Source organism: Rhea pennata, chromosome 7 (genome assembly GCF_028389875.1).
Source record: "Rhea pennata isolate bPtePen1 chromosome 7, bPtePen1.pri, whole genome shotgun sequence".
In the NCBI taxonomy this organism is placed as follows: domain Eukaryota; kingdom Metazoa; phylum Chordata; class Aves; order Rheiformes; family Rheidae; genus Rhea; species Rhea pennata.
The window spans coordinates 6,559,023-6,585,171 of record NC_084669.1 but is presented as its reverse complement, the minus strand read 5'-3'; the positions used below and the strand labels follow the sequence as shown (position 1 = coordinate 6,585,171).

The window sequence follows — 26,149 nt, the reverse complement described above, 5'->3', positions numbered from 1 at the left end:
TCCATGTAACAACAAAACTACCTACCTCTTCTGTCTGTTTTTGAGATATTTTTCTTTCTCAATCCATTTCAGGGCCCGGGTATCTGAAAAATTAACTATGAGCAGAATCCTTCATCTGACATAGTGAGGTCAGTTGCTAGATCAGGGCCTAAGAAAATATTTTGTGTCACCTACTAGGAATGAAAACAGTTACATCATGTATTTATTGTCTGTATTGGTATATCCAGCACTTAAGTGAACATTACCAAGGAGTGGATGGCTCCAGGGAACTGTTCTGGCTCTTGTGTTTTCAGAGATTATTTCTGGTATTTCCTTTTTCCTCATTACAAATGGGTCACCATTCTTGTGTGTTGGCCAAGTTATATGCTGTAAAAGAAAGTCTGTGCTCATATCTTTATGTTTAGATTATCCACATATGTAATAGTGTTTAGCTTCTTGTTTTCTTTATCTGGCATGTTATAAAATATAGTTATTCAGTATGCAATCTGCATGCTGATTTAGCTGCTACTCTAGCTTTTTAGTTAGAAGAGAATCCTCTTTGCTACAGTGAGTATCACCATACTATAAAATCTTTGAAAAACTAGCTGTGCATTTTGTACCACCAAAATTGATACTTTGCATCAACTAACACATAAAAGAGAAAATATAGGACAAATTGACTGCTTAAATGTGTTTGTTGGTGTGTATTTTATTTTAAAACGTATCTATAGTTCAGATTAAGAAATCACATTTTTTGCACTTCCTGTTTAATTTTGAAAAAGATTACTGTGGATTTGGGCTTTTAGAGGAATGGATTTCTGAGATAAGGAAGGCTATGTGCAGCAGACATTCAGGGTGTATATTTTATTCGTATCCTTGGAAGAGTTAGTTAATCAACATAGTGTAAAGCAGCATCAGATAGATACAGTTCCTCCTTCAGAGCTGCCAGGAAAGCCTGCCTGGGCCTCAGAAGCTCTGGCTCTGCATGGCTCTGTAACATTGTAAGTTGCTGTTTTGATTCACTTGGGCACTTACTGAACTCCTTTGCTTACCACTAGAATGAGAAAAGAGATTCCCTTCTGGCTAAAAAAGCTACTTGGTCAAATGGCAGAAACTTTTAACACTTGCAAGGACACCCCAAGGCTGCTCAGTGTCAAACTGAGCCTCCTGGCTTTCTCGCTGCACATCTCTGTGTCATGATGTTCCAAGCTAGAGGCTCCAACTTAGGCAAACAAACCAGTGCCACAAGCCTACTGCTGATAGTTAGATAGGCTAGAGGTCAAGTTAAGATTAAAACAGTGATTTAGATCCAGTCTCATTTGTTAGAGGGTATCAAAACATTGCAATCTTCTAGATAGAGTGAATGAAATCCTAATTAAAATGGACTGGCAATACCAGTCACACAGTGGTTCTGGTACATTGTACCAGATGTCCATTGTACAAAATGGACCTGAGCAGGATCACACTGAATTAAAAGCACAGCCCAGCTAATCCCAATCTGCATCTCCAGTAGAAACTGGGTAGGTGCTTCAGAGGACCGTTCCTGAAATGCTGCCATACCTGCATATAGGTAAAGCACTATGCAAGTGTTGTCCTTCCTTCTGTAAGAGGGAGACTTTGGGGGTGCTCGGGCCATCACACTCCTGTGTGAAACCTGACTGCAGCCTAGCTGCAGGTGAGCAAGTTTGGTATCTCAGAGTTTTTCTGCTGCGGGAGGATGTCCTGGTTTTGCAGGGGCATGGACCTCAGGGTATGAGCTGTGATGAATGAACCCTCCTGCTGTGTGTCTGAATGGTGAATGTGAGTTTGTTCACAGATTTGTGCCTGCAGCTTTTTCTTTGGAGTGGACGGAGCTGAAGGGAGGGAGTGGACAAACTAAAGGGGGAATAAAAGACATTGCACAAGTTACTCCAGGCCTGAGAGAAAAGTAACCAAAGCACTGACAACTTGTGTGGGTTTAGTATGTCTGTTTGCAGTGTTATGTTATGTGTTTAGAAGCTGGTTGTTTCCATAATAACAGTAACTGCCATATGGCAGCGAGGAGGGTGGTGAGAAGAACGCTTAAGGAAACACAGTATGTTGTTTGACATGTGTGTGCTTCTAAAGCAATAACGTGCTTGAGCGAGTACTTCTGCTCCAAACAGCCTGAGGGATTTGCTGCTTCTGCCAAAATAATATCCTAAGCCCTTTTCATTTGTACTAGTATGGTGTCAGTTAATGATACCTGCCCTTTTCCCATGTTTTCCTGCAGCTGGTAGCTATAATGGACCTTTTGCTTTAACAAAGTGATGGTCTGGATGCAGGGAAGGTCCAGCACCAGAAAATGACACTTAAAAATTTCATTTAAGGAAAAATAAATTTCTACAAAGGTGTGTGTTGTTACTGAAACCCAGTAGCTGGATGCCATATGACTGATGCTTTGGTTAATGCTCAAAAAGTAAATAGCAGAAATTCTTAAACCTGTAAAAATGCATGTTTTGCAATAATTACTTAGTAGAGAATGGCTTTACCCTTTCCAGAGATTAGGTTCATTTTAGTGCATATCTGGGAAGGAACCAGGAAAGTCAACACAAATTCCACCTTTCCTACTCTTTAATGTATAGATTCATGTTTCAAGGCCTTGTAATTGGCTTTTCAAGTTCCCACAAACACTGCCAGTCTGAATGGTACCTCTATAAAGTACCTATAATTCTAGCATGGAAAAATCTGAAATTATCTTTTTGTAATAGCTGAATGGCTTTTGTGGGGCTTTTACCTATATCATCTCTGTAAAATTGAGCCTGTCATGTTTGATTCTTAAAGCCATTTTTGTACTTTGATACCTGAAATGGAGGGGGAGGCAAGACAGGAGAAGGGAGTTCTAATTAGGGTCATAGTTCTGCACTCACTTACCATGTTTTAAATTCCTAATCAACCCTAAAGGCAGAGAGCAGCTCTTCAGATTTTTCATGCCTCTCTTCTTCTCTTTATTGCCTCTAGAGAGAGATTACTGCAGTATATGCGAAAAGCAGCCAATTGGAAGGCTTCTCTTTCGGCAGTTCTGTGAAACTCGACCCGAGCTTGAGTGCTGCATTAGGTTCCTTGACTCAGTGGTAAGTCAATTCTTGTGATATTTTGCGGTGCTTTGCAGCACTCTGTTCCTTGGTAATGAACTTAAGCGCACCACTGGAGAAATAAAGCATTGCTCTGAAGGCATAGCGGTCGCTGCCTCAGCCCTGCGACGGCAACCTTTCATGCACTGTGCTCTGCCAGAATGCTTCGTTTGATCAGATTAGTGTCGTTCTGTAACTCCACGCTCAAAAGACTTCTTTGAAAGAGTCCCATGATCTCAAGAAATCCCTGTTTAATGGGATATGATTTTGTATCTAATGCATCTGAGCAAGCTGTTGACCGTGTCAGCTTCCCAGAGGCTGCTGTACCCTCACTTGAGATGGAGGGGCAGCGCTGCACACAGGGTCCGTGCCAGCCTCGGGGAGCACTCACTCACTACAGCATCAAGGTACAAGCAACCAAGCTGGTGTGAATAGTGCCCTTTGATGCCAATGAAGCCTGCAGTGCAGGAAGGAACTGGGAGGGAAAGAAAGACCACCCATGGCCTGACAGGAGAGGGTGAGGATTATGAGAATAATAGTATCTAGCCCTTTCCAAACCTTCTCATCGGTAGACTTCAGTGTGATATACAAAGGATGTCCCAATTGTTATCCATGTTTTTCAAATAGGGAAACAGAAGCACAAGGTTTAGAAGTACCTTGATTGAGATCACTATTTCTCAGCTGTAGTCAGTTGTTAGGATTACACTAAATTTATGTTGTAGATCTAAGAGTTCTGAAAAGGGTGTGTGGTCATTTAATGTTTATATTAGTATTGAAGAATCTGTAGTAAATCTTACTCACTGAAAGTGTTGGATAAAGTGCTATTAAAATTAATTTATTTGGCATTTTTATCTCAGCACAAATCATAATACTTTGAATATTGTTTTTCTTGTACTAATTCAGCAGTTTGATTTCACAGACAGACTGCAGAATTATAGGAATGTATTGTAAAATTGGCTTTTTCCTTGGATGTTTTACAGCAGTACTAAAGAAAGATGCCATTTGGCTCAAAAGTGTTAGTTATATTAGACATAAAGTCTCCATGCTGCCATAATAATAAATGATGGTGCAATATACCTTTTGCATCAGGTGAAAAATGCTCCACTTTCTGCTTAACAGTCTATAGAGTTACATGGCACAAAGTGGTCAAAAACAATCAACTTAACAGATGAACCAAAAGAGGAGTTAATTTTCCAAAATGCATTTGGTGCATATATTGATAAACTGCAGCACTGTGCTCTTCAATACCTAGACCGAGGGACACGTATAGAATTCGTGGTACAGACTATACTGCACTTACTTTGAAAACAGAATATATAATTGACTGTGGAATACCTTTCACAGTGGTGTTATCCTGAGAAGGGAACTCATATGTCTGAACTTTCCCACTGCATAGATGAAGCTTGGTAATTCTTCTCAGGGGATACATCCAAAATCATGCTGTTAGGACTTTCTTCCATTCACCTCAACAGAAAGTGTCATGTTTAGCTTTATGTGATCTAAAGCATTTACTCTCCTATCTCTGAAGGGTAAAAAAGTAGCCTTTCAATAAATGCCTGCACAGCAGCTCAGAAAGATTTCTTGAAGAGATTTTTGGGTGGTCATGACTTCCATCTTACCTTCCTGGTGCTGGTAGCGATTTCCCTCTGCAGAAGGACTTAACCAAACAGGTCCACAAAACTATTATATCTGACAAACGTGTTGTGCCGCTGTGCTGAAGGCAGGCACATAGAAGCATGTTCCAGATACACTGGGTGGGTTTATCCTGCACCAAACAGTCATATTCTAGTCAGGTGTCTGCCAGTGATTAAATGCCACACACCAGTCCAGGGGTGGGCACTACCACAAAATCACCACAAAAAGTCTGATGCCTGCAGCCCTCTGGAGACTGACTGTGGTTGTCCATTTAGAAAGCCATAGAAAACAGTTGGGAGGCAGCAAAAAAAAATTTCCCATGTGTTTTTTATTTCAGCAGAAATTGTTTTCAGTTTGGAAAGGGTTACAGTTACAGAATTTGGGGCATCTGTGAGCCACAATTCTTTTCCTATTTATTGTAGTAGTAGCAGTCATCACGTTTTTATTCCAGTAGCACGTAGGGGCTACGGAGAACAAGGCCACATTGTGCTAACTGTACGCACACGTGGTCGGAGACGTGTGCTCCGAACGTAGTTTAAGTTGACAACAGTAATAAAGTCTGGGCAAAATGAAATGTTACTCTCCCCCCTTTGGCTATTTATCTTCCTGTCGCAGCAGTGCAACAAGCTTCCGAGCACCGTGTGATAACCTCCACCATGCTGCACGGTCGCCTTCACAGTGCTGCCCGGCAGCCTCTCCAGGGTGAACCGGGAGGGCTCCGGCACCCGGCCTCGCTCCTGGAATTTAGGGCACTGTGTCATTTCATCCTCCTGAAGCCGTGCGAAGCAATGCCAAACACAGAAGCTCGCTGTGCTCCCAGCCTGAGCGCAGCGTACGTGACACCAATACCGTGAAAGGTTGCCACAGCCTGGCTTTCCGTAAAAGCTCCCAGCCCATGCAATCCTAGACCAATATCCCCAAATCATAAGGGTGTGCTTTGCACACACCCTCAGCTTGCTTTTGCTGGCTTGAACTGCCCTGAGTACCTCTACTGTATTTCAGTGCAGGCCAGTGATCTATTCCCTGTTAGGCTGAGACTAGCAGTATGAGCAGTTCATGAAAAAAATGTCTAGCTGCATGGAGGTCTGAATATTTACCCCCCCTTCTTTTTCAAGCTAATTAACATCAGTCTCCTTTGTTTATTGATTTCAAATTCTGTACAAGTTTGCTCCAAGCCAGTGAAAATCCCTGTATTGTCCAATATTAACATCTAGCAACACAACCCTTAACCATTAAATTGGATGATTGCTACTGAAATTCACCCAGCGGGATCACACTGTGTTGAGTGAGTGTGGGATTCAGGCCAAGTCCTACGTTAGGCAAAAAAGTTCTATAATGAGACCAGAAATTTAACCTTACAGCCTATTCTGAGACCACCAGGAGTGTGAAATATATTCTTTTAGAGACCATCTGCTGTAACAAGCCTTGAGCAGAAAAAGCCAAGACTCTCCATTTTCTTTGACTCAGTTATCTTTTTAGCATGGGATGCAAAACTTAGCTTTTATGTAATATAAGAAAAGGAAAAAGTAATAAAGAAAAATATTTAACTGTTCATCAGAGGCTCACAAGGCTTTTTGTTCGTTGGGAAGTAAGACCACCTCTCTTTTACAGAGAAAAAGTGAAGCTTAGAGCATGGTTAAGTGTTTTTACCAGGTCGCACAGTAAGTCATTTGCAGCAGCCAGAAATCAATGCCTCACAATTTTTAGTCCAATTTCTTTAACCAGTGCCTGCAAGGGAAGCAGCAAATCAGTGCTCCTGGTAGGAGACTAGAAGCTGTGTCAGACTCAGCAACCTACCAATAATCTCCATTTCCATACTCAGGTGAAACTAAGTTTTGCAAGAACTCCCTCACACATTTACCTTACTGATACATAAATAGAAAAAAATCCACACTTTGCTGAACATTTATTTCAATTGTTGGGTGAAATAATTAACCTGGGCTGTTACAGTCTCCTACTCTGACAGTCTCCTGCAAATCTCATTTTAGCAACATCTGGTTTTTTGTCTGTACAGTTAAAGCAGTTGATGTTAGGCTGGCTTTCTGAAGAAGAAAGGATTGTGTCATTGCACTCTGCACGTGTGGAGGTGTGTTTCTGCCAGCTACCTCTAAAACTTTTGAATACTTTGAATACTTGAAATTATGGCTCAATTTCAAGCCATAATTGAGATTAAAGTGCTCAGGGATACAAAGTTTCTACATGTGGTCTGAGAATAGTGTTTGAGTAGTTAGTCACCATCTATCAGCTGTAAAATGGACTATGAAGATATGTGGTTTGTGAGCAGTAAGTCCCAACGTTTGTGATAAAAATGGGGAGTTACAGACTTTAGCAGTGTAGTATAGAGTTCTGTTGCCACCTTGCCTGTGGGTTCAATGAGTGGCCGTCAACATGTTCGTCTGGGCCCTGGATGCCTCTCTGGGAAATGAGGCAACACGAATCCCTTCCCCTATCATATACTGTAAGATGATAAGAACAGAAGGCCATCTCCCATTATGGATATTGTGCAGACCATTTCATGACAGGGGTCCTGACTTGGCTAGGTAGAAATATCTAGTAACAAGTCCTGATGATTACAACCTGTCCCTATTTATATGAATGTGTTGTCATGTATATTGTGTGCCTATCTGTGTGCAAATAAGCAAAAGACAAACTCTCATATTATAGTTCACCAAACTCTTACATAGCCTTTCATATTGGAGCTATACAAACATAAACTATTAATGTTAAATGGAGCTATTTTTATGATTAAATTAGCTCCCCTATGAACTCTAAAGAAAGATTTCACACACAGCCCTAAAGCATACTTTGCTATGCTTACAAATATTTCAGCCATGTCATACAACTTTGTAGATGTCAAAAGATAGCCATTAAATTAAAGTGTTTTGGGATACATTTCCTGTGCTGAAAAGCAGATCAGTAAGCTGCTAACCTGTTAGCAATGTATGTTTCCTTTTCAGCCAGACTGTGCCTCCAGTACCAGAATATTGCAGTTCAGCAGGGACCTCTTACCTGCATCCCCTTCTCAGCAATAACTGTTCCCAGAGGTGCCAGCTCCTGACATTTCTCTGTCCTATCGTCTCATTTTGGTGTGCCCTTATAAAGGCAAAACCTTACTACAAACTTCTTGACTCCCTTTCCTGCTTCCTCTACCCATGCATCAGTTTTAATATTTTTCTTTTCTTTTTCAGGGGAGGGCTTTTAACATAATAATGTAGTCCAGATTTAGTCTAACTGGACAGAGTTGTGAGGGGGCTATGGCTAATTCTGACCAAGGAGAGGATTTTCCTGTAAAGCTGCAGCCATACATTGTATTTCTTTACACTGAAGTCACCAAGAAGTACAACCTATGGAGGAAAATAGCCCTAGTGCCTCTCTAGGTTGTTTCTGATGGTTTTGAGCAGGTACCGGGACTGGGAGTGAGACATATAGTTACCTCAGGTGGAATTTTCAGCTGAATGCTTCACTAGATATTACACTTATCTGGAGCAAAAGGATGAACGAGCACCCATTTAATGTCACTTGTAAAAACCTTGCCTCTTTGTTAGAGTGATTTAATTTAATTTAGTCTCTTATGTGGCATATAAACCATCTGTATATATGTGTCTTAAAGCTGTTCAAGCCTTTTTCCATCAAAAATGCCAGTTTGTTGATACCAACAAATTCATCAACTCAAAAATTGTTTTTAAATATTCAAAAGGGCTCTTTTTGGCCTATGTTTAAATATGAAAAATGTGCTTTCAAGTTAACTTTTCATTTGGGAATGTGAGTTGTTATGAATCCAAGCTGTTTGGTTTCTTCCTTCCAATTTTCAGTCAGATATTTTGCATTTTCACAGGAGACAAGTGCAAGGATAGTTGCTACAGTGTAGGAACAATCACGGGGCAGCAGCTGGAATGAAAGGAGGGAGTGAGCAGGAGCAGAAGATAGAGCATCTGGGGATAACAGAGGAGGAAACTAGGAAAGTGTTGATATAAAACTGAGACCAAAATGCTGATAGCGTCCTGCAAACCTCAAAAGCTGATCATAGCATCAGCTCCTGTGCTCCACCATCCTCTGATTTCTAACAGGAAGCCTGAAACCACACTGGTGGAAGCCACCATTCCCATCTCCGTCTCCTGGCAGGTAGAAGGGACTCAATTCCTGTGGCTGTACCGTGCTCTGCCAGGCCAACAGACAGCTGCCTGCTGTGGGAGACAGCCCACCTCCTTCTCCAGAGTGATCCCTTAGTTTTGTTTTTTCAAGTTTCACATATTTTTAAGCCATATAGTTTCACATACACCCAGAGTGGAGCTCACAGAATATTAAGTCAAAAGGCGAACACCTGATGAAATGAAGTATCAGAATTAAGGTTGCTGATGTGAACCTCCACTGTGTCCCATGTCTCAGCCAATAAAGCAGAATTTCATCCAAAGCACTTTTTCACACGTTGCTCTGGCAATGTTCTTTGCAGGCCATGATCACTGACCAGTCCCTGAACTTCTTGCTTTACCATCCCTCCAGTGCATGGTCCTTTCCCCAACAAGGCCATAGACTGGACTTTGCTCCTGTTCCCAGTGGAAGTGCATTTTCCCATCCCATCTAGTTTGGCCTTTCACCATGGGCAGCTGCTCTGGAGGGAAGGGCGCTTCTCACCCCCATGCATTCTTTCAGCCAAGGTTGCTTCTAGGGAAACAGGATCCACCTAAGTAACTGCTGCTTCAGAAACAGCAGCCAAAAGAAAAGTTAGTAACAAATGGCGGCCAGCCCACATCCTCTCACCATTCGGGCTGAAGGATCCGTGCCTGCCCACAGAAAGAGCCTCCCCCTGCAGCTCGTCCCATGCAGCCAGAGTGATCATAAATCCTCCCCTCATTTATGAGCTATGAATAGGGCCCTGTCTGACCTAACTAGGGCATGGAGAAGCTATTAGACTACAGAGCAGAAGCCTTGAAACACATGCCTGGATTCATCAAAGGAATAATGGAAAATATTTTTTCCACATGGATTTTAACTAATGATGTTATTTCTAGCAATTAGGGACTTGCAAGCTGTAGTCATGCTTTTGAGTGTTGTGGAAGAAGGGGATGTATCTTGTGATTTAAGCAGAAGATTGAGAGTTAAGGACCTTGGTACACTTCCCAGGCATGCGGCAGAGTGAACATGTGGAAGCCACTTTGTCTCTGTACATGTGTAATTCTTCCTGTAATAACAATCTATGGCTGAAAGTGTACCAATATTATTGCTACATAGCAAAAAAATGGCACTGAAAGGAGGAATAATAACAAAATCAAAGTGAAATAGACTTCTAATACTTGCACTACAGTTAAATCTCTGTCTCTGTCAACACTGTTCAGTGTTAGAGTTTACATTTCCTTTTCACATCTTCACTCTGATGCTTCCTACCTTCACCACTACAGTTTTGTGTTTTTTGAGAATGTAAAATGCAAGTATAATTAAACTTTATTTTTATTCCTTCCCAACTATCTTACAAAAGAATTAGAAATTGTGTGTGTGTGTGTGTGTGTGTGTGTGTGTAAAACATACTGCATTTGGCTGTGCATGTGGTGAGTCTCATTAGGAAGTGCGTTTTCAAAACATTGATCCAGTTCCTGCTAAAATGCTATCCTCTTCAGAGGTCTCTCCTGATTTGCTTATGGTTTTACAACTCTGATCAGACGAAAACATAATAGGATATCTCTGGCAAAAGGACATAAAATTTTTTTACAATCCCATAATGCACGTTGAATGGCAGATGAAATATTTTGAATCATTTTTTATTTACTAGAGAGTTAATAGGATCCAGTATTGCTAGGCAAACTGTGTACTGTGTTTCGTATCACATGCAGCTTTTCCAAGGTCTGTATCTTCATGTTAGATCTAGTGAGTATCAATAACCGTGCCATCTGAAGAGAAAGCTAACAGCTTTCTGGCAGAATTGCTCCAAAATCTAGTGTAGGATGAACATTATATATGCCACTGGCATACTTGACTTAAAACCCTTTATGACTGCAATCATCAAAGACTGTTATGGCTGATGAATATCTCCAGCAATCTGAAATTGTCAAGAGACTACTGAAACAATTTGAGATGGGCCAATATCTATATGTGGACATCACTGAATGTATGAAATACTGGTATTCAAATCTGTGATCTGTTTGGAAGACTCATGTTTCTTCCACTTACATAAGCTAAAATCCTGGCTCACTCAGTTTAGTATTTAACTTCCAAAGTACGGCAATCCTGTATTTACACAAAGCCAGCTCCAGGACAAGGTGCTGATACTTGCCAGACACTTACCAGGCATACTTGCATATTCAGCTTTCTACATCTCTCTTCTGCACCGCTCAGGATAATGGGGCCTATCAGACCAACACTCGATATCAACATAGATCCATTATGGAATCTGCTGGTCCATTTTCTTTTTTGGGCATTTTCAGTGTGGTATGGTAGAATATTCAATCTAAAAGCAACTGAATGAGAGAGCATGATCCTTATTAGATAATTTCTAAATAGTATTGAATTGAGGGCTCGGTAGTGCCTAGATGGTTCCATGCTGAGATGTTACCAGTAAAATCTGCTTCTTTGTTCGGTGGTCACCTGCACAGAAGGTTACATTTAAGGACAAATATTTTCTCATATTAAAACACATTGTTCCAGTTTTCTTTTAGATGGAAAACACCTAGCCTGTGTGTGACCTTTGTATAACTGTGCCAAGATAAGATGTAATTTCTTTGACCTTTTAAAAATTGTTCTTTCTGTGATACTTGCCATTGCTTTATCCTTTAGCAAGGATTCATGAAGAAAAATGTTGTTAAGATGCTGTAAACATTCTAGAGTATTTATGCTTTGAGAGCTGTAATGACCCATACTCAGATACTGTCTAAATGGTCAGGAAATTGGATGAAAGATTTTTTTAAACCCTTGTATTAAGTTTTATGAGAACATGATCAGTTCATCCCCAAAATGGTCACTAAAAGGGAAGTACTGCACTTGAGGATTTGAGCTTTCAGTATATTTCTCATCAGTTTTTCTGCTATTTGTGGTCATTGTCATTTCCCAAACCAAATCAGATTGTAATTCTAAACTATTCAGGCAACCTGCTCTGTGTGTGTATAAATATGCAGCTTTAGGCATAAGCTACCATAGCTAAATCAGCACTGGCCAGATAGATCAGTAATAGCAGTATTATTACTTTGTGGTAATGTCATGTCATTCCTAAGTCTGCCTAGCTAGGGTGTTCATTGCAACCTTCCTTCAGATTTATTGTATCAAACTCACAACAGTATATATGTCTTAAAGCGGGCAACAGTTCTGAAGTTTAGTCTTCCAGGTGTTTGCCAGTTCAGTCTGCTTTTCTTTTCTTTTCTTTTCTTTTCTTTTCTTTTCTTTTCTTTTTCTTTTTCTTTTTCTTTTTCTTTTTCTTTTTCTTTTTCTTTTTCTTTTTCTTTTTCTTTTTCTTTCTTTTTTTTTCTTTTTTTTTTTTTTAACTTCCTCCTCATTTATCATCTCAGACAGCTCGTATTGGACTGGGTTACTTAATTGGTTTGGCAGGATTTTCTGGGATCCTATTTCTAATGTGAGCAGTCATAAAAACTCTTCAGCTGACTTTTTTCTGGAAAATCTTTTGATCTTAAGGCTAACGCCTGGTATCCTAGGCAGTGCCAAGGAAGCATGTCTCTAAGAATTTGTCATTATCTTTCAGTTACTGCCTCCCTTGAGATTCAATTTTTCTATGAATGCCTTCCATGATTCCAAAATTTTAGCTAAAATGCTTACTGTCTTAGTGGTGCACAAGTAATAATTCCTGTTTCTTACATAAACATTGTCCTGAAACTCATTAAAGGTCAGGAGTGCTGCAATACATAGAATAGTCAGAATTTTAAAATGTAGCTGAACTTTGTGGGGGGAATATGGTGCTTTCTTTTCAAATGCACAGAAGTCAAAGGGATTTTTGCCTGTACTGTCTATTTCTCTAAACAGTCTCCACTGTTTTTTCTTGGCCCTAGAATACTCTTAGATCGGCCTTCTTGAGGAACTGAATCAAGGATCACTGTAAGAGATAGGCAAATCTCTGCTTTTGAAACAGACTCTTAGACTAAAGGAAAGATGCACATAAATAGGAAGGGCACATAATACTAAGAAGACAATCTGCTGAAAGAGTTCAACTGGTTCTTGAAACACCTCTGGTGAGAATTAACAAAATTCACTGACTCTGTTACTCAGAGAAATAGTTTTACCTTCTTCATCCACTTTCCCTGTCGGCCGAACCAAATAACGTTGCTGTTACTGAATGTTTTCCAAACGCTGGCTTGGCAAGGCTATAAAATATAAAATAATTAAATTGTATGAGTTTTAATTAAAAGGTATCATCTCATAAAACACATCACTTGGACTTGATCAAAATATAGTGGAAGCTTTTTAATAAGATTGTGTGTACATGTTTTACTTCCAGCAGAAAATAATATTTATCCTCTAGGTTCTTCAGATAGATCATTCAGTTAAAGGCATATCCAAAATGAAGTTATAATGCTGAAGTATGAGTGCAAATATTGACAATTTCTTTATATCCATTCCAGGCAGAGTATGAAATTGCTCCAGATGAAAAGCTGGGAGAGAAAGGAAAAGAAATCATGATGAAATACCTCACCCCAGAGGTAAGGGGCAGCCAGAGTGGTGTTACTGAAGGAATGCTGCAAGGCACACCTTGGCTAAACAAGATTGTTACACAGGCTTTGCAAACCAGAGTCCTAAAATGTATGGTGAGAGTCTCCAGTGAGTAAAACTGCAAGTCTTTTGCAAACAACTGGAGAGAAAAAAATTTGCATTTCAGTCCACAAGTCGACTCTTAAAGATGAACTTGAGCTTATGAGGACTTAATCAATTTGTGAAAGAACAGAGGGGCTTCTCTAGTCTCCTTTCTATGTGGAAAACTCTACATCTGTGTTGTTATAGAAGAGAGCTGTTATCAGCAGATGCTACAATTATTTCCTATCCAGTTCAAAAGAGCTGGTGTTTCAGATGCATTGGCAAAATTGGCTTTTTAGTAACAGACACTGTATATTGGTAGGAAAATTCACTCCCCTTCCCACACCGTTTGACCCAAAATAAACATGGACATATGAGATTGCAATGGTACGGTGTGTTCTGGAAGTGAGAGATGATATAACCAGTTTTGTTTCCACTGCTACCAATTCCCGACCGTTGCAACTCCAGTCTGTACGAAGTAGAGAGCTCATGGTAGCGGCTGTGTCCACAGGGTGGCACTCTGAACAGAACTACGAGTTTGCTGCAGGAATTTTGGACTGGCGGCACTGGGACTAACCCTTCTTTTCTGGGTTTTGATCATTTGCTGACCGCATTTAACCTTTGCACAAAAGTCACTGCCAGTAAGCAATAAACATCCAACTTCAAACACAAGAGCAATCCTAGGCTTTTTCCTAAGTTGCTTTCACAAGAGTAACCAAGACATACAATTGCTGCTTCAACTGTTTTACAAGAGAAATACATTTGACCTTCGGGAAAATGAATTACGTTTTTGGCAAATGGCCTTTTAACGCATTTAAATGGTACAATATGTTTTGGAGGTGTAGGGGCAGAGCAGACCACTTTTTTTCCAGTCAGTCATTTTCCTACAATAAATTTCAGTGCATACTTTCAGTTATCTCAGTCTGCATTTGAGGATCTGGTTTCACTTACTGAGCCTGGCTAGTTTCACGTACAGTCATTTAGTACTGCCAGTACGGGTTCCTACTGCCCGTTCATTAGGGGCATGAAGTTCTGCTGCAATTTAATCCACTGAGATGACCATTTATCTTAAAGTTTCTATCAACAGAGGAAAAAAGAATAAATACTGAGGGAAAATATTTCCCACTGCCTTAGTCTTCATCTGGAAATGAGGAAAGGTATTTTGTTGACATCAGGGCTAGTAAAGTGAGAGAAGGATAGTGCTGTTCAGCTGAAGCTAAGTGTGGCTGGTCTTTGTGCAGGTTTCCAGATACCAGAGCACTTCACTGCTGTCCTATGGCACTTCTGCCATCCCGGTCTGTTTATCAATAACGCCACAGAGCAGGAGAAATAGCTTGTGAGCGAAACGAATGTGAAGACCAGACAGGTCTGAGAGCAGTTTGTTCTTCAACAAGCAAAAAAGATGGTGCTACAATGAAGTAATTTGATAGTACTTTGGAGCTAGAATTTCTCTGCTGTACTCAGACTTTGTATATGACCTGGGTAGCTGGTTTCTCAGCCTGTGAAATGGGCACAGGATATCTACAGTGTGTTCTGGAACTTCTCTAGTGTTTGCAAATTACCTTAAGATCTTTGGAGAGAAGGGTACAAGAAGTTATGCTACTTGTTATCTAAAACTGCCTGCCTTGGAGGTGATACTTTAGTGCCTGCACTGGCCCCACTGCAATTTTTTTCTCAATGGGAAACTTCTGTTTTTTTCCCAGAGGGATATCTATGCCATTCTACAAATAGTAGAAAATGCTTCCTAGAGGCAAAGTTGACTGTGCCGTAGCAATGGATTGACCACTAGATTTTCTAATAGAGGGCTTGCCTTCCACACATACTTAAACATCTAGAGCAAGGCATGTGTTCATTTCTCTTATTTTAGATACATAAGTAGGGTACTCAGGTTAGGAGTCTAGGTAAACTACATTTGTTTATAGTCAGAAAAGAGAAACAAGAGCCTCCAAAAGGCAGGTATGAAGCCATCAGAGGTCTCTGTCTGTCCGTCTCCTTTTTCATTGAATCCAGGGTGACAGATTCTAAGACAGGTTACATGCTTGCAGTCAAGAGGGATGAATCTGGACTCCAGTGTCCTAATGGAATATCATCCTGGCAAGCAAAGAAATCCTTTTTTCCTTAAGTGCTAGATTTCTCCATCTAGTTATCAGTCCCTTGAAAGATACAAAGAAGTACTGATTCCCAAACCTTCTGCTTTCAGAGGAACATTTCTTTTAAGTAGGTGTATGTCTGTGCTTTGAAGAACCTCATTGTCTAGATATAAAAACAATGTGACATACAGCTTGATTGATGGAATAAAATTACAGGTTTAGTTCTTGGACAGATAATTCAGATTTATGATATGAAGAATATTTTTTTCAAAAGTGCAGGATCAGAAGCAAAATCTAAACAAAAAGTAGACTTCATGCTCTTTAATATTTATAAATGATTTTTAGTTCTTACTTAGATGTTTAAATGTCATACATATTTAACATACAATGTGTCAGTGTATCATTATTCTAAAGTGCATTCATTTGCATAAGGAACATGCACTTTATTTAATAAAACATACACTACTTGCACAGCAGAAAGAAAAAGAAGACATTTCCCCAGATGAATAGACATCACACCAGTACTTACAACCTCATGACTCACACAGCCACTGTCTGCAAGGTGTTACTGTACTGCACTGTACAGTTGGCAAACTCAAATGTGTGGGAGCAGTGAATTCCTGGGTAAATAACTTCTCTTGAGAACATTTAGCATCAATCCTAAGGCAGCTAAACAAACTCAGAACTTCCCAAGATTGTTGAAGAGGGAGGCACTTTCTCAAAGAACTAAGATTCAGGCTCTACTCAGCTTTAACATCCTGAGCTGCCTTTGCACACTCACTGGAGCAGTTGAGAAGAGATCTAACTGCCTCTTTTCATGGCTCACAACATGGGCAGCATAAGTCAAATCAGGTTTCCATTCAGTTTTCACAGCCTCCTTGACCTGTAAGTGACAGGGACTACAAATTCTGAGTCTGTCCTGGCATGGGGAAGGGAAAGTGGGTAGTTTAAGCCTCTTGGAGAAATGACATGTAGGAACTCTGAGCCTCATCGGGGAAAGTGGAGACAGGGCCTCACTGCAGAAGTGTGTCCCTGCTTCCTCCCTAGGAAGATATTAGTATTTCCTTTCTCTTGTCTGAAGTAAATTGAAATATTCATACGCAATGGCCCATTCTGAACTATTTGACTCTGATGGAAATGAAATGTAAGGGCTACATGTGATCTATAGAGTAAAGATGCCAAAATACAAGCTTTTTCACTGGCTTCTGTAGGAACTTCACTTGAGTGTTGAGCAGGAGAAAGAAAACTCATAGAAGAGGTATAGTGTAGCTGAAGATGCCTCCACCCTGACACATGCTATGAAGAATCGCTAACCTGCTTCTCCAAGAAGTCCTGCTGTGAGCAAGCTACTCCTCAAGGGCTATGTAGGGAAGACTGCTGACGAGACAGCCTTGTCTGTTAGCAGGAAGAGACTTGTACCAACAGGGCGTGTGCCATTTCAGCACCATACTCTGAAGGCAAACCCACCTGAAGATTGTCTTTGCTTAAAAGGAGTAGTGCAATGGTTGCCACACTGGTAACATCAAGGGTTTTTTGACTAGTCTTGCTGACCTTTGATTCTTTCAGAGAGGCTTTAACAGTTTCCGTGAAAAAGGCACTTAAAACTGCCTTCTTGACTAAATAAGCCCTGAGGGCAAAAGTCCAACCCACAGGAAGTCTAAAATTTCTGAGGTTGTGAAATAGGATGGTAAAACTGTTAATATGAATTGGTCACAAATATTTCTTTCCTGGCTTTTCTTAATCTCAACAGCTGAATGGGAGTGTTTCAGATTTAGGTTCCAATTCCATCTATAAATGGAAAAGCCCTCACTGTTTCATAGAATAGTTAAGTTAAACAGAACTCAGCTTCATTACCTGGCTTCTTGTAATGTAAGAGCAATGAGATATGCTTACTTTAGTGCTACTTTTAAAGTAGAGTTATGCATTTCTATGAATCATTTTTACTTTCCTGCTGTGCCCTACTCTACTAAATCACTAGCTCATTATTTTCTTTTTCTCTGTAAGAGATACTTCAAGAGACGCTATATAAAAGTAAATTGATTTGAAATGGCCCTTAAGATGGTCTCCATATGCCATTACAGTTTATATTTGGACACAGCTGGGTACTAAAAATGTTACTGAATAGGATGGCTGATGTGTATTGTTATCCCTTTAATATACTTCACAGAATATGAAGAACAGCAACAGCAGTAGTTTTCTTATCTGAATTCACATTTCTTCTCCTTTCCTCCAGAAAATACACACCATAAAAACCATGTTTACAATTTCCAATTTCTTTCTTTGCTGTAAGAGGTTAGCTGGACAAGGCAAAACCCTCCTTACTCTTGTCAAAGAAGAGCAGCAGTAGGTAATTTGCTAAATGAAAATATGTCTTTGTTTTTATGAACAATTATAGGATAAGGAAGAGAGGGTCAAGTCCTGTAAAAGGGAAACTAGCTGATCAGCAGTGCCTGGGCTTCCACTTGTCTATGGGCTTAAAAAGTGTTCTCCTCTCATCAGTTCTTTCTGGAGAAAAAAACATCTGTCTAATATGAGTGAGAAGAAATTAAATTGGTATATTTATAGGTAAATATATATATATATATATATAAACCCTTCTAATGGACAAAGTCCCTCCAGCTGAGTCCAAACTCATGCTTATAACATGTTGTCTCAGCTCTTGAGTTGACAAAGAATAGTCACCCCATTAAAGAATTTTGATGCTGAGGCTCTTCTCCTACCATTGTCCTCTCCTCAAGATTTCTTTTCCCATTCCAAAATATTTTCACCATCAAAATAAATGCAAACTTAGGCGCTTATGCTTCTGAGTGAGTCATCCTTTCTGATCACTAAAACCTTCCATCTCTTATAAAGAAAGTGTAATGCATCACTATTTAATGATTCTGGCTGAATCCCATTTGTGGAAGTGCCGGTCATGCCGTAACAAGAATTGGACTCAAGTGCTGAGATCTCTTCCCCTAACTATTTATTTTTACTAAATGCCTTCCAGAGAAGATGTTATATTTTTTGGAATGGTTGAAATAAAAGCTGAGAGTCACTTTAAATGAAGTTCTGAAAGAAAGAGAACATAAAGCTTCTTTAAAGCAACCTGCAGTGTTTAATGTGAGACAGAGGCTTTGTGTTTTGAAGGGAGAGCCTTCAGGAATCGATTTCTACACTGTTGTCTTTCTCAAACAAATTCAGCTTATATCACTTATATCCAGCTAGTCGTCTTTGTCCAACTGTAAGCTTATTATCTTGGTAATAATAAAAGGCCAACATAACATCGCCTTTCACTGGCTACTGGGAATGTTTCCCTAGGGCTTGGTCCAAGAGCTATCTCCAGAGCTAGTTTTCAAATTTTTCTGAAACCACAGCAGTCCTGCAGATAGATTAATGACTAAACCCTACGCATCTTATTAATGACCCAACTGAGGTAAGCAATGAAGTGCCTGTCAGAACACACAGTGTGTTGCATGGATCTAAGCTAGGCTAGAATTATTTGCTTGCTCAAGATGTTATTCACTGTGTCTCTTAAGTTCCTACTAGGAAACTTTTTAGAATGCTAAATACTTCAGTAGAAATGCTGGCCTTACTTGAGCAAAAGAGAATTTTGCCACTTAATTAATTGGCTTAGGAATTTGCCTTTTGACTCGATGGATTTCTCATCTCCCGCTTCTATTGACTTCATTGCTCTACAGGCACCATTTTACCCAGAGATGATAATATTACTTAGCCTCTGCATTGCAGCTAGCGTAATCAATACATAATCCAGTCTCCAAATAAATCAATACATAATTCTTTTGTTCCAGAGATAGCATGATCAGTATCTCTGCTGGTCACTGTGTATCAGTCCAGGAAAGTACCCTTCTCAGTGTACTTTCTGCATAAGCTCATCTTTCCAAAGTCTAATTCTAGGAAAATATCTGAGCAGTAGAGTGGCAACCTTGTTACTCAAATTAGTGCTTTATAATTGGGATTTATTTTAATAAGCATTCTTCTGTCATTGGGGCCAGGATGTAATACAGTGTGTCAGGGGAATCCAAAAAATCACACAGTGTTGCCTTGATTAGGAGTCCCTTTGCTGTGGTCTGAGACTAAAAGGCATTTTCTCACGGTTTGCTCAAGTCCTGTTTCCTAATCCTTTACCCACTGTTTATAATACAAATGTTAGCTAACTAAACACTTAGGCTTTCTGTCTCTTGCAATGATGCCAAACTGCATATGAGCCTATGGAAACAACGTGGAGCCTGCTTCATCCAAGTGATGCTGTCCCAGAATAGGTCCTGTGGCAGTCCCCTGTATCCTGCCCTTTAGATTTAAGCAGGGCTCCATTTGTAACATGTTTGCTGATTGAAGGCTTGGGCTAGGGTCATTAACCACACTGGTTTTATGCTAAGCAGTACCACCACTTGAACCTCTGCATTTCCTTGTTGTTTTGGAGAGGTTGCACTCCCAAGTCCGCATCTCTTTTGCTGAGCAGATGCTTCTTAACTATTTGTCATTTGTGGTAAGGAAAATCATTGGGATGACTGTCAGTGGGCAAAAGCCATTTAGCTGCCCTGTGTTTGCTGGAACTAGATTCTGACTTGGCTCTTTAAAAATGGAAACTTGCTTCAGCTGATTCATGTCCACCACACACGTAAACCTGGCTCACATTTGTCTGTTGATACAGGGCAGGCCCCCCAGGCTGCTGGAACAGCTGTCAGAGACTAGCCAGGGCACCCGAGAAGGCTGCGGGCACTGTGCAAATAGAGTGGCTCTTCAGAGATGGGGTTTGTCTTTTCCCATCCCATCTGCATACTCCTTATTGCCCACACTCAGTTCATGTAGATTATCCATACGGCCAGGGAATTTAATTTTAAGGATTTAAGGTTCATTCAGCTTCCCCAGACACCTCACCTTCTGTCTCAAAACTTTACGCACATGGGAGAAAAGAGCTAGACTTTTCCAGCTGTCTGAAACACCGGCTTGCAAGATGTCAAGAACTCCGCAGAAGGTGGCTTTCGTGTATTGCACAGAATGACATTAAACAGACCTTCAGTGAGTCCAGCACCTTAGGCTCTCAACACATGCACTGCAAGCTTGATCTACCCAAACACAGGGAGGCATCTGGACAGGTGAGATGACGTGCTTCTTTCTGGCACTCTGACTGTACAGGGAGCCCAGGGTGACTTTGAATGCCTCGTTTCTACATGATTGAAGTACAGTGAGGCCAGTTCCACTCTAGGTGTAATGCACTCAGAATACATTAACTACATTACATGGCATATCCACACAATTTTCTGTTCATGATTTCTGCAGGAGCCATTTGAATGCCTGTCATCCACAGCTGTTCTCTGCACAAGCTGCAACTTGCAGTAACCTTCCAGGTTGGTCCAGCCTTGGATTTCTGGAGCTAAAAATGTAATGGGACAGCAAATGTCTTTTTGAGCTCAAGATGCTTGGTGCTAAACTCAGAAGCAGTAGCAGACCAACTGTAGTAGCAGACCCAATAAGAGGCAACTGAATAAGTTGGAAGTTAAACATGTCCTATTTCTCCTCTGATTTCCTAGTAAGAGGGAATGAGGATTCTGGAATAACAGGCTTTCCATCTTGAAACTTCAGCAGCCGAGTAGCCTCACAGGAATGTGCCAGGCAAATTCATGATGAGATGCCTGAAACTGATACCTTTGGCTAGTATGATTCAGTGAAAAGAATCACTGTGCTAATAATGTTAGAGTTTATTATTTTAACTCAGATCTAGGAATCACAGCATTGCTCTAAGCACTGCATTAAATTTCACAAGTAACATATATATTTAAACTCATTAAAATATCACCTATGTAAGTGTAAAAAAATAAGAATGAATACCAAAAAAAAATCTTTTGATAACAAGTGGGTTTAAAAAAGCCTTTAAACTATTCAAGTGTTTTTTTGCTTTGTTTTGTTTTTTTTTGGGGGGGGGGTAATGCAACTACACATACAAAATTCACTTAGCTTGCATGCCAAGCCTCAACTCATACATTAATTTAATATTGTGTGATCAGGCTAGAGCCTGATGTGAGTCAAAATCAAGATTATAGCAAGTTTATTGTCCTAACACAGATGCTGCTTGTCCAACAAGCAAAGCTGAGGAAGAGTGGAATATGCCACTGCAAACAGCATGTCATCTCCTACAATAAATGCCTTCCTCTCAATTCTTTGCTGATGGCTATTACCATGTGATTGTTAATGGATCCTGTGACACAGGTGATTAGGGAATGCCCTGTTCCCAGCAGCACTAGATGCTTATTTTGTTTGCTTTCATGGGTGTTGCCAGTCTTGCTGTAAAAGTGGCCCACTGTTTCCTGCCTGATGTTTGTTTAGTTAACTTCCTAATTGTTTTCAAGGCCTTCAAAAACTCTCTATTGGATTTTCATTTCTTCATTCAGGTGTTTCCTCATAATTTTGTTCTGCTATGCAAAAAGGTGAAGAAGAAATTCTGCAAAATATCCACCGCGACCGATAGCACTACGGCCATTGACTTCAGTACAGCCTCGATCCGGCCTTTATGCATGAGTTACCTTCAGGCAAAGCAAACAGCTCATGGAGTTCAGTGCAAGAACTGCTTGCAAGGGAAGGGTTACTCATGTTTACAGGCTCATATCTCAGAGGAGTGAATTCAAGCAGGGATCTGTTTGTTTTCCTGCAAGAAAGCCATTCAATAATGTTGAGGTTGTAAATGAGTGTTTATAGATTTAGGGATTTTTTTAATGGAACGAATGACATTTGGTTTACTAGAGCAAGCCAAGCTATGACTATTGCAACATAAAGTTACTTGCTAATGGTTAGGCTATCCATCAGTGAGGGAGGATGTTAAAAGGTAGAAAGGTTCCGATAAGAGGCTGGACACTGGGTGCTATCCAAACCTATTAAGCACACGTGACTAGAGAAAAAGCTTCTGAGAACAGAAGCTTTTAAAAATGTCCTGTCATCTCTGTTGCCACTAATGTTGAGAATACTGTTCTTTGCAAAAATGCATTATCAAACATCTGGTCCCGTGTAGTAATGCACTGTAACAAATGGTTCAGATCCTATGGGATACTAACAAAAGAGGTTACTCTTTGGAATTAATGACATTTCTAAGAACTGTGCCTAACTAACTTTTGAGTAGTTTAAAAATACTGTTTTGTATTACCCTACTTTCTTTACCTCCACCATTCTACTGACAGCTACTGGCATTGAGTCTATTTCACCTATGTTTTCATCATTTAATCTGCTTGCAAAGTACTTCTAAAGCGGGAAAAAAGGCAACAGCCAATAGACCACACTTTCTGTTCCCCACTTTAAAAACAGGTTTGTATAAAACAATTCCAGCTAGCTAATTCAGGAGCACCCCTACACCAATAAACCTATGCATTTACACAAAAAAGGGAAAAAAATATTTCTTTGGCAAAGATGCATCTATAATCAGGTTTCCAAGAATTATTAAAACAATATGGGTGGGAATGAACTAGAGTTTAAAGATGCTGAAAAATATCTTGCCAAACATTCTTATGAAGCCCAGTTTTTCACTAATTGAAGTCAAAAGCATAGCTTCCATGAGGACCAGTTTGAATTCTTAATCTAAACTGTACCAAAAATCCCAAAGCTGGTTGGGATTGTGGTGAGAGTTTCCATTTAATTGAAGGCTGTAATGTCTGCAGCTGATTCCCTCCACTTGATGAAACGACTAAATTTTGTCTCATGGGATATTCTGTTATTTCAAAATCACTTTTCTATGAGGTTTTGAGTGCTTAAGATTTCCTTTGGCCACCTATAGGAGCCAGGAATAATTTTCTCCTTAATCTAGGCAATCTTCTCCCTTCCTTTGTTGCTCTGAAATGAAAGTTATGGTTACACCCCAAAATTTTTCTGAATCAAATAATCTAACATTCCAGTGAAACTCCACCTTGAATTGAAAATCTTTATGTGGGAAACATTCTGAATCTCACCATTTGCATTGCAGTTGCTTGTTTGCCACCATCTAGGAACAGAAATGTGGTTTCTATAAAAGAGTTTGATGCAGAGTAGCTGGGCTATTGAAAAAAGAGTCCGTGTCTTGTAAATATCTTTTGCTTTCAGTGATAGTGGGTACAAACAAAAAGGTCTAACAAGAATGGGAAAAATGAGGTGAGGATGGCAAGTCCTGTCACTGAATAACAAAAGAGCCTTGAAAAATGCTTCATATACTTTTTATGCATGTGCCAGCAAGAAAACTTTAGTAGTTCCTAGGTTTCTCCAAGGAAGGGCATAGTTTAAGACCTCAGCTTACACCCAGCACCAGAAAGAAGGCCTCCGGTGAGAGGCAAAATGTTGGAAACCCAGAGAAGACATTCATCCTTGTCCTACCAATTAGTTTGCCAAGGCCAAAGAGGCAGCTTAAGAGGAAGCCTAGTGAGTCTTGAGCAAGAAAGTCAGTCTGAGACTAGGTCAGGCTTACCAAAGCAAGTAAGTTCATGAACTGCATTTGTTAGCATGGCCCTTTGTGATAGATTAGCCCAACCCTTCAAGGTAGAAGAACATATTCAGCTGTTCACTGAAAGCTCTGTTGTCTTTACTCATTGTGTTATCCCATAGTTTAGTAGATTACAGTTTAGCAGAATATGAGAGTTTTGATAGTTTAGTAGAGTGTGAGAGAAAACAGATTCATCATGGCTCCAGATCAGCTTGCAGCTACACAGCAAACCCCACGGTTGATAGGCACTACTGATTTGCTTCATTGAGCTACCAGCAAGCAATCCTGCCCTAAGTACTGAAACTACTGTTTGTTTCAGAGACACAGTATGTTTCTATTTTTGACTATACCATTGATCTGCTCTGTAGTATTGGGTGACGTATTTTGTATCTTTGACGCTCAGTTCCCACTCCCATGGTTTCTTTGGATTTGAAGCTGTAGTTCTCATACATGCATATGTAGAGTGCCCGGCATTATGGGCCCCTGTCTTCAGGTACAATGTCTACATGCTGTCATAATAGGTAAAATGCTATTAATAACACAGCTGTTCTCCATGCTCCCCATCCACCTCACTGCCAGTTCTTACATCTGTCATCTCAAGGAAAATATCTTGGAATTATGAAGCCTTGTGTTTTACTGGTTTGCCTCATACAGACCCAGATGACTTTGTGGTAGGAAAAAAAAAAAACAAAAAGAAAATGCAGAAGTTGATTACTTAAAATGTTGCAGCTGCTCCTGATGTAGAATTGGCTGTTTACTACAAATACAGCTAAATATGAACAGACAAGATCAGACACACAGGGCAAGAAAAAAGAATATTCCAACATATTTGTGCATAACACCAAAAAGAAACAGGAGACTGCATGTGTTGTGACACTACTGGGAACTTTTCCCTTGCAAGGTTGAAACACATGCCTAACCTGGACTCCCCAAAGTATAAACCGCCACCAAGACGCTCTACTTTATCTCCTTCATTGCTTTCCTATGCATTTCTCACTGTCAGTTCCTTCACACTTCCCCACCGTAGTTTACAAGCCACATGATTATTACTTCCCAGGCTATAGCTGAGATTACATCTCAGTTGACAGTAGCCTCCTCCTGCCCAAAAGGGGAAGGAGGGACATGGCAGTATCCCAGAATGGCTGTAGCCTTCTTTCTGGGGCCAGGCAAGCAGGACCTCGGCTGTGCCTTGCGTCAGTGTGTTCCTGCTCCAGGGAGACCACAGGCCTATTCTTGGGGTGAATCACTAGTTGTAAGCAGCAGATCAGCCTTGGCAGCACAGAGAGGCACAATTTCATGTTCTTTGTTTGATCTTCTTGCTTTCCCCTTTGAAAACATGCGCTACCTGACCACATAAATTTGTCTCTCCCTGATTTTGCATCTACCACGCAGGTGCCAGAATGACTTATATATACCTGCCTATTTCTCCTTTTTCTAGTCTCCTCTCTAATTGCAGTCCTCCTTGTGACTACTTAAGAGTGTTTCCCTCAATGGGCTGAGGACAGCTGGCACTGCTGCCTGTCCCAGTAACTGAGGCCCCAGCTAGCTGAGCCACCCTCAAACATTTGGAAGCAGATGTGACTGTACAATAATGACATCAGAAATGGCCTTGTAAGTGGCCGGTTTCCCATCACAGACACAAACCACTGCTCTGTCTGATTGGTCTTGAGTCATGACTGTGTAAGAGCAAAACAAATGCAGCAACAGAACAGCCAGTTTTTTCCAAGTTTTCTTGTATGCAGCTCTTCTCATCACATCGTGCTAAAGCACTATGCTACACCAAAGTTTATTTTAGCCTGTTTCTTCCATAGTTTTAAGGTTTGTAGTGGTAGCAAATCCATATGGAGATTTGCAGATAGATTACATGTGGAAAATCAGCTGTCCACGTCTGAAAATACATATATTATTAAGACAGAAATGCTTGCAACTGGAGACAGTTCAGGAAAAGTTATAGCTTGAACTTTTGTCCATTGACTGAAACATTCTTAATTGTTTTAAGCTAGTTTCTTGTGGAATGTTTTCATAACCTGAGACATAACATATGCTGCACATGATTTGTTTTATGCAAGTGACTTTTAAAACAACTCATCGTGATTCAATATCATGGCTGCATGTCTGAAACTTGCCAGGAAAGCAGTTGTATTTATGACCAGAAAGCTGGCACGAAGTCAGTTTATTTTGAAGTGTGGTAT

At 40.3% G+C, this 26,149-nt stretch overlaps 1 protein-coding gene across 3 annotated transcripts in view; it reads left to right on the top strand.

Moving 5' to 3' along the window:
- Positions 1–26,149, top strand: part of GRK5 (G protein-coupled receptor kinase 5) — a 171,225-nt gene that overhangs the window by 109,933 nt on the left and 35,143 nt on the right. For 2 of the 3 annotated variants that reach the window (XM_062579494.1, XM_062579495.1), the window contains exons 3-4: positions 2,959–3,071; positions 13,262–13,339. In XM_062579494.1, coding sequence (XP_062435478.1) covers positions 2,959–3,071; positions 13,262–13,339 — 191 coding nt within the window. Of the gene's footprint in view, positions 1–2,958; positions 3,072–13,261; positions 13,340–26,149 lie in introns of those variants that run through there. The other variant, XM_062579496.1, reaches the window with a different exon arrangement.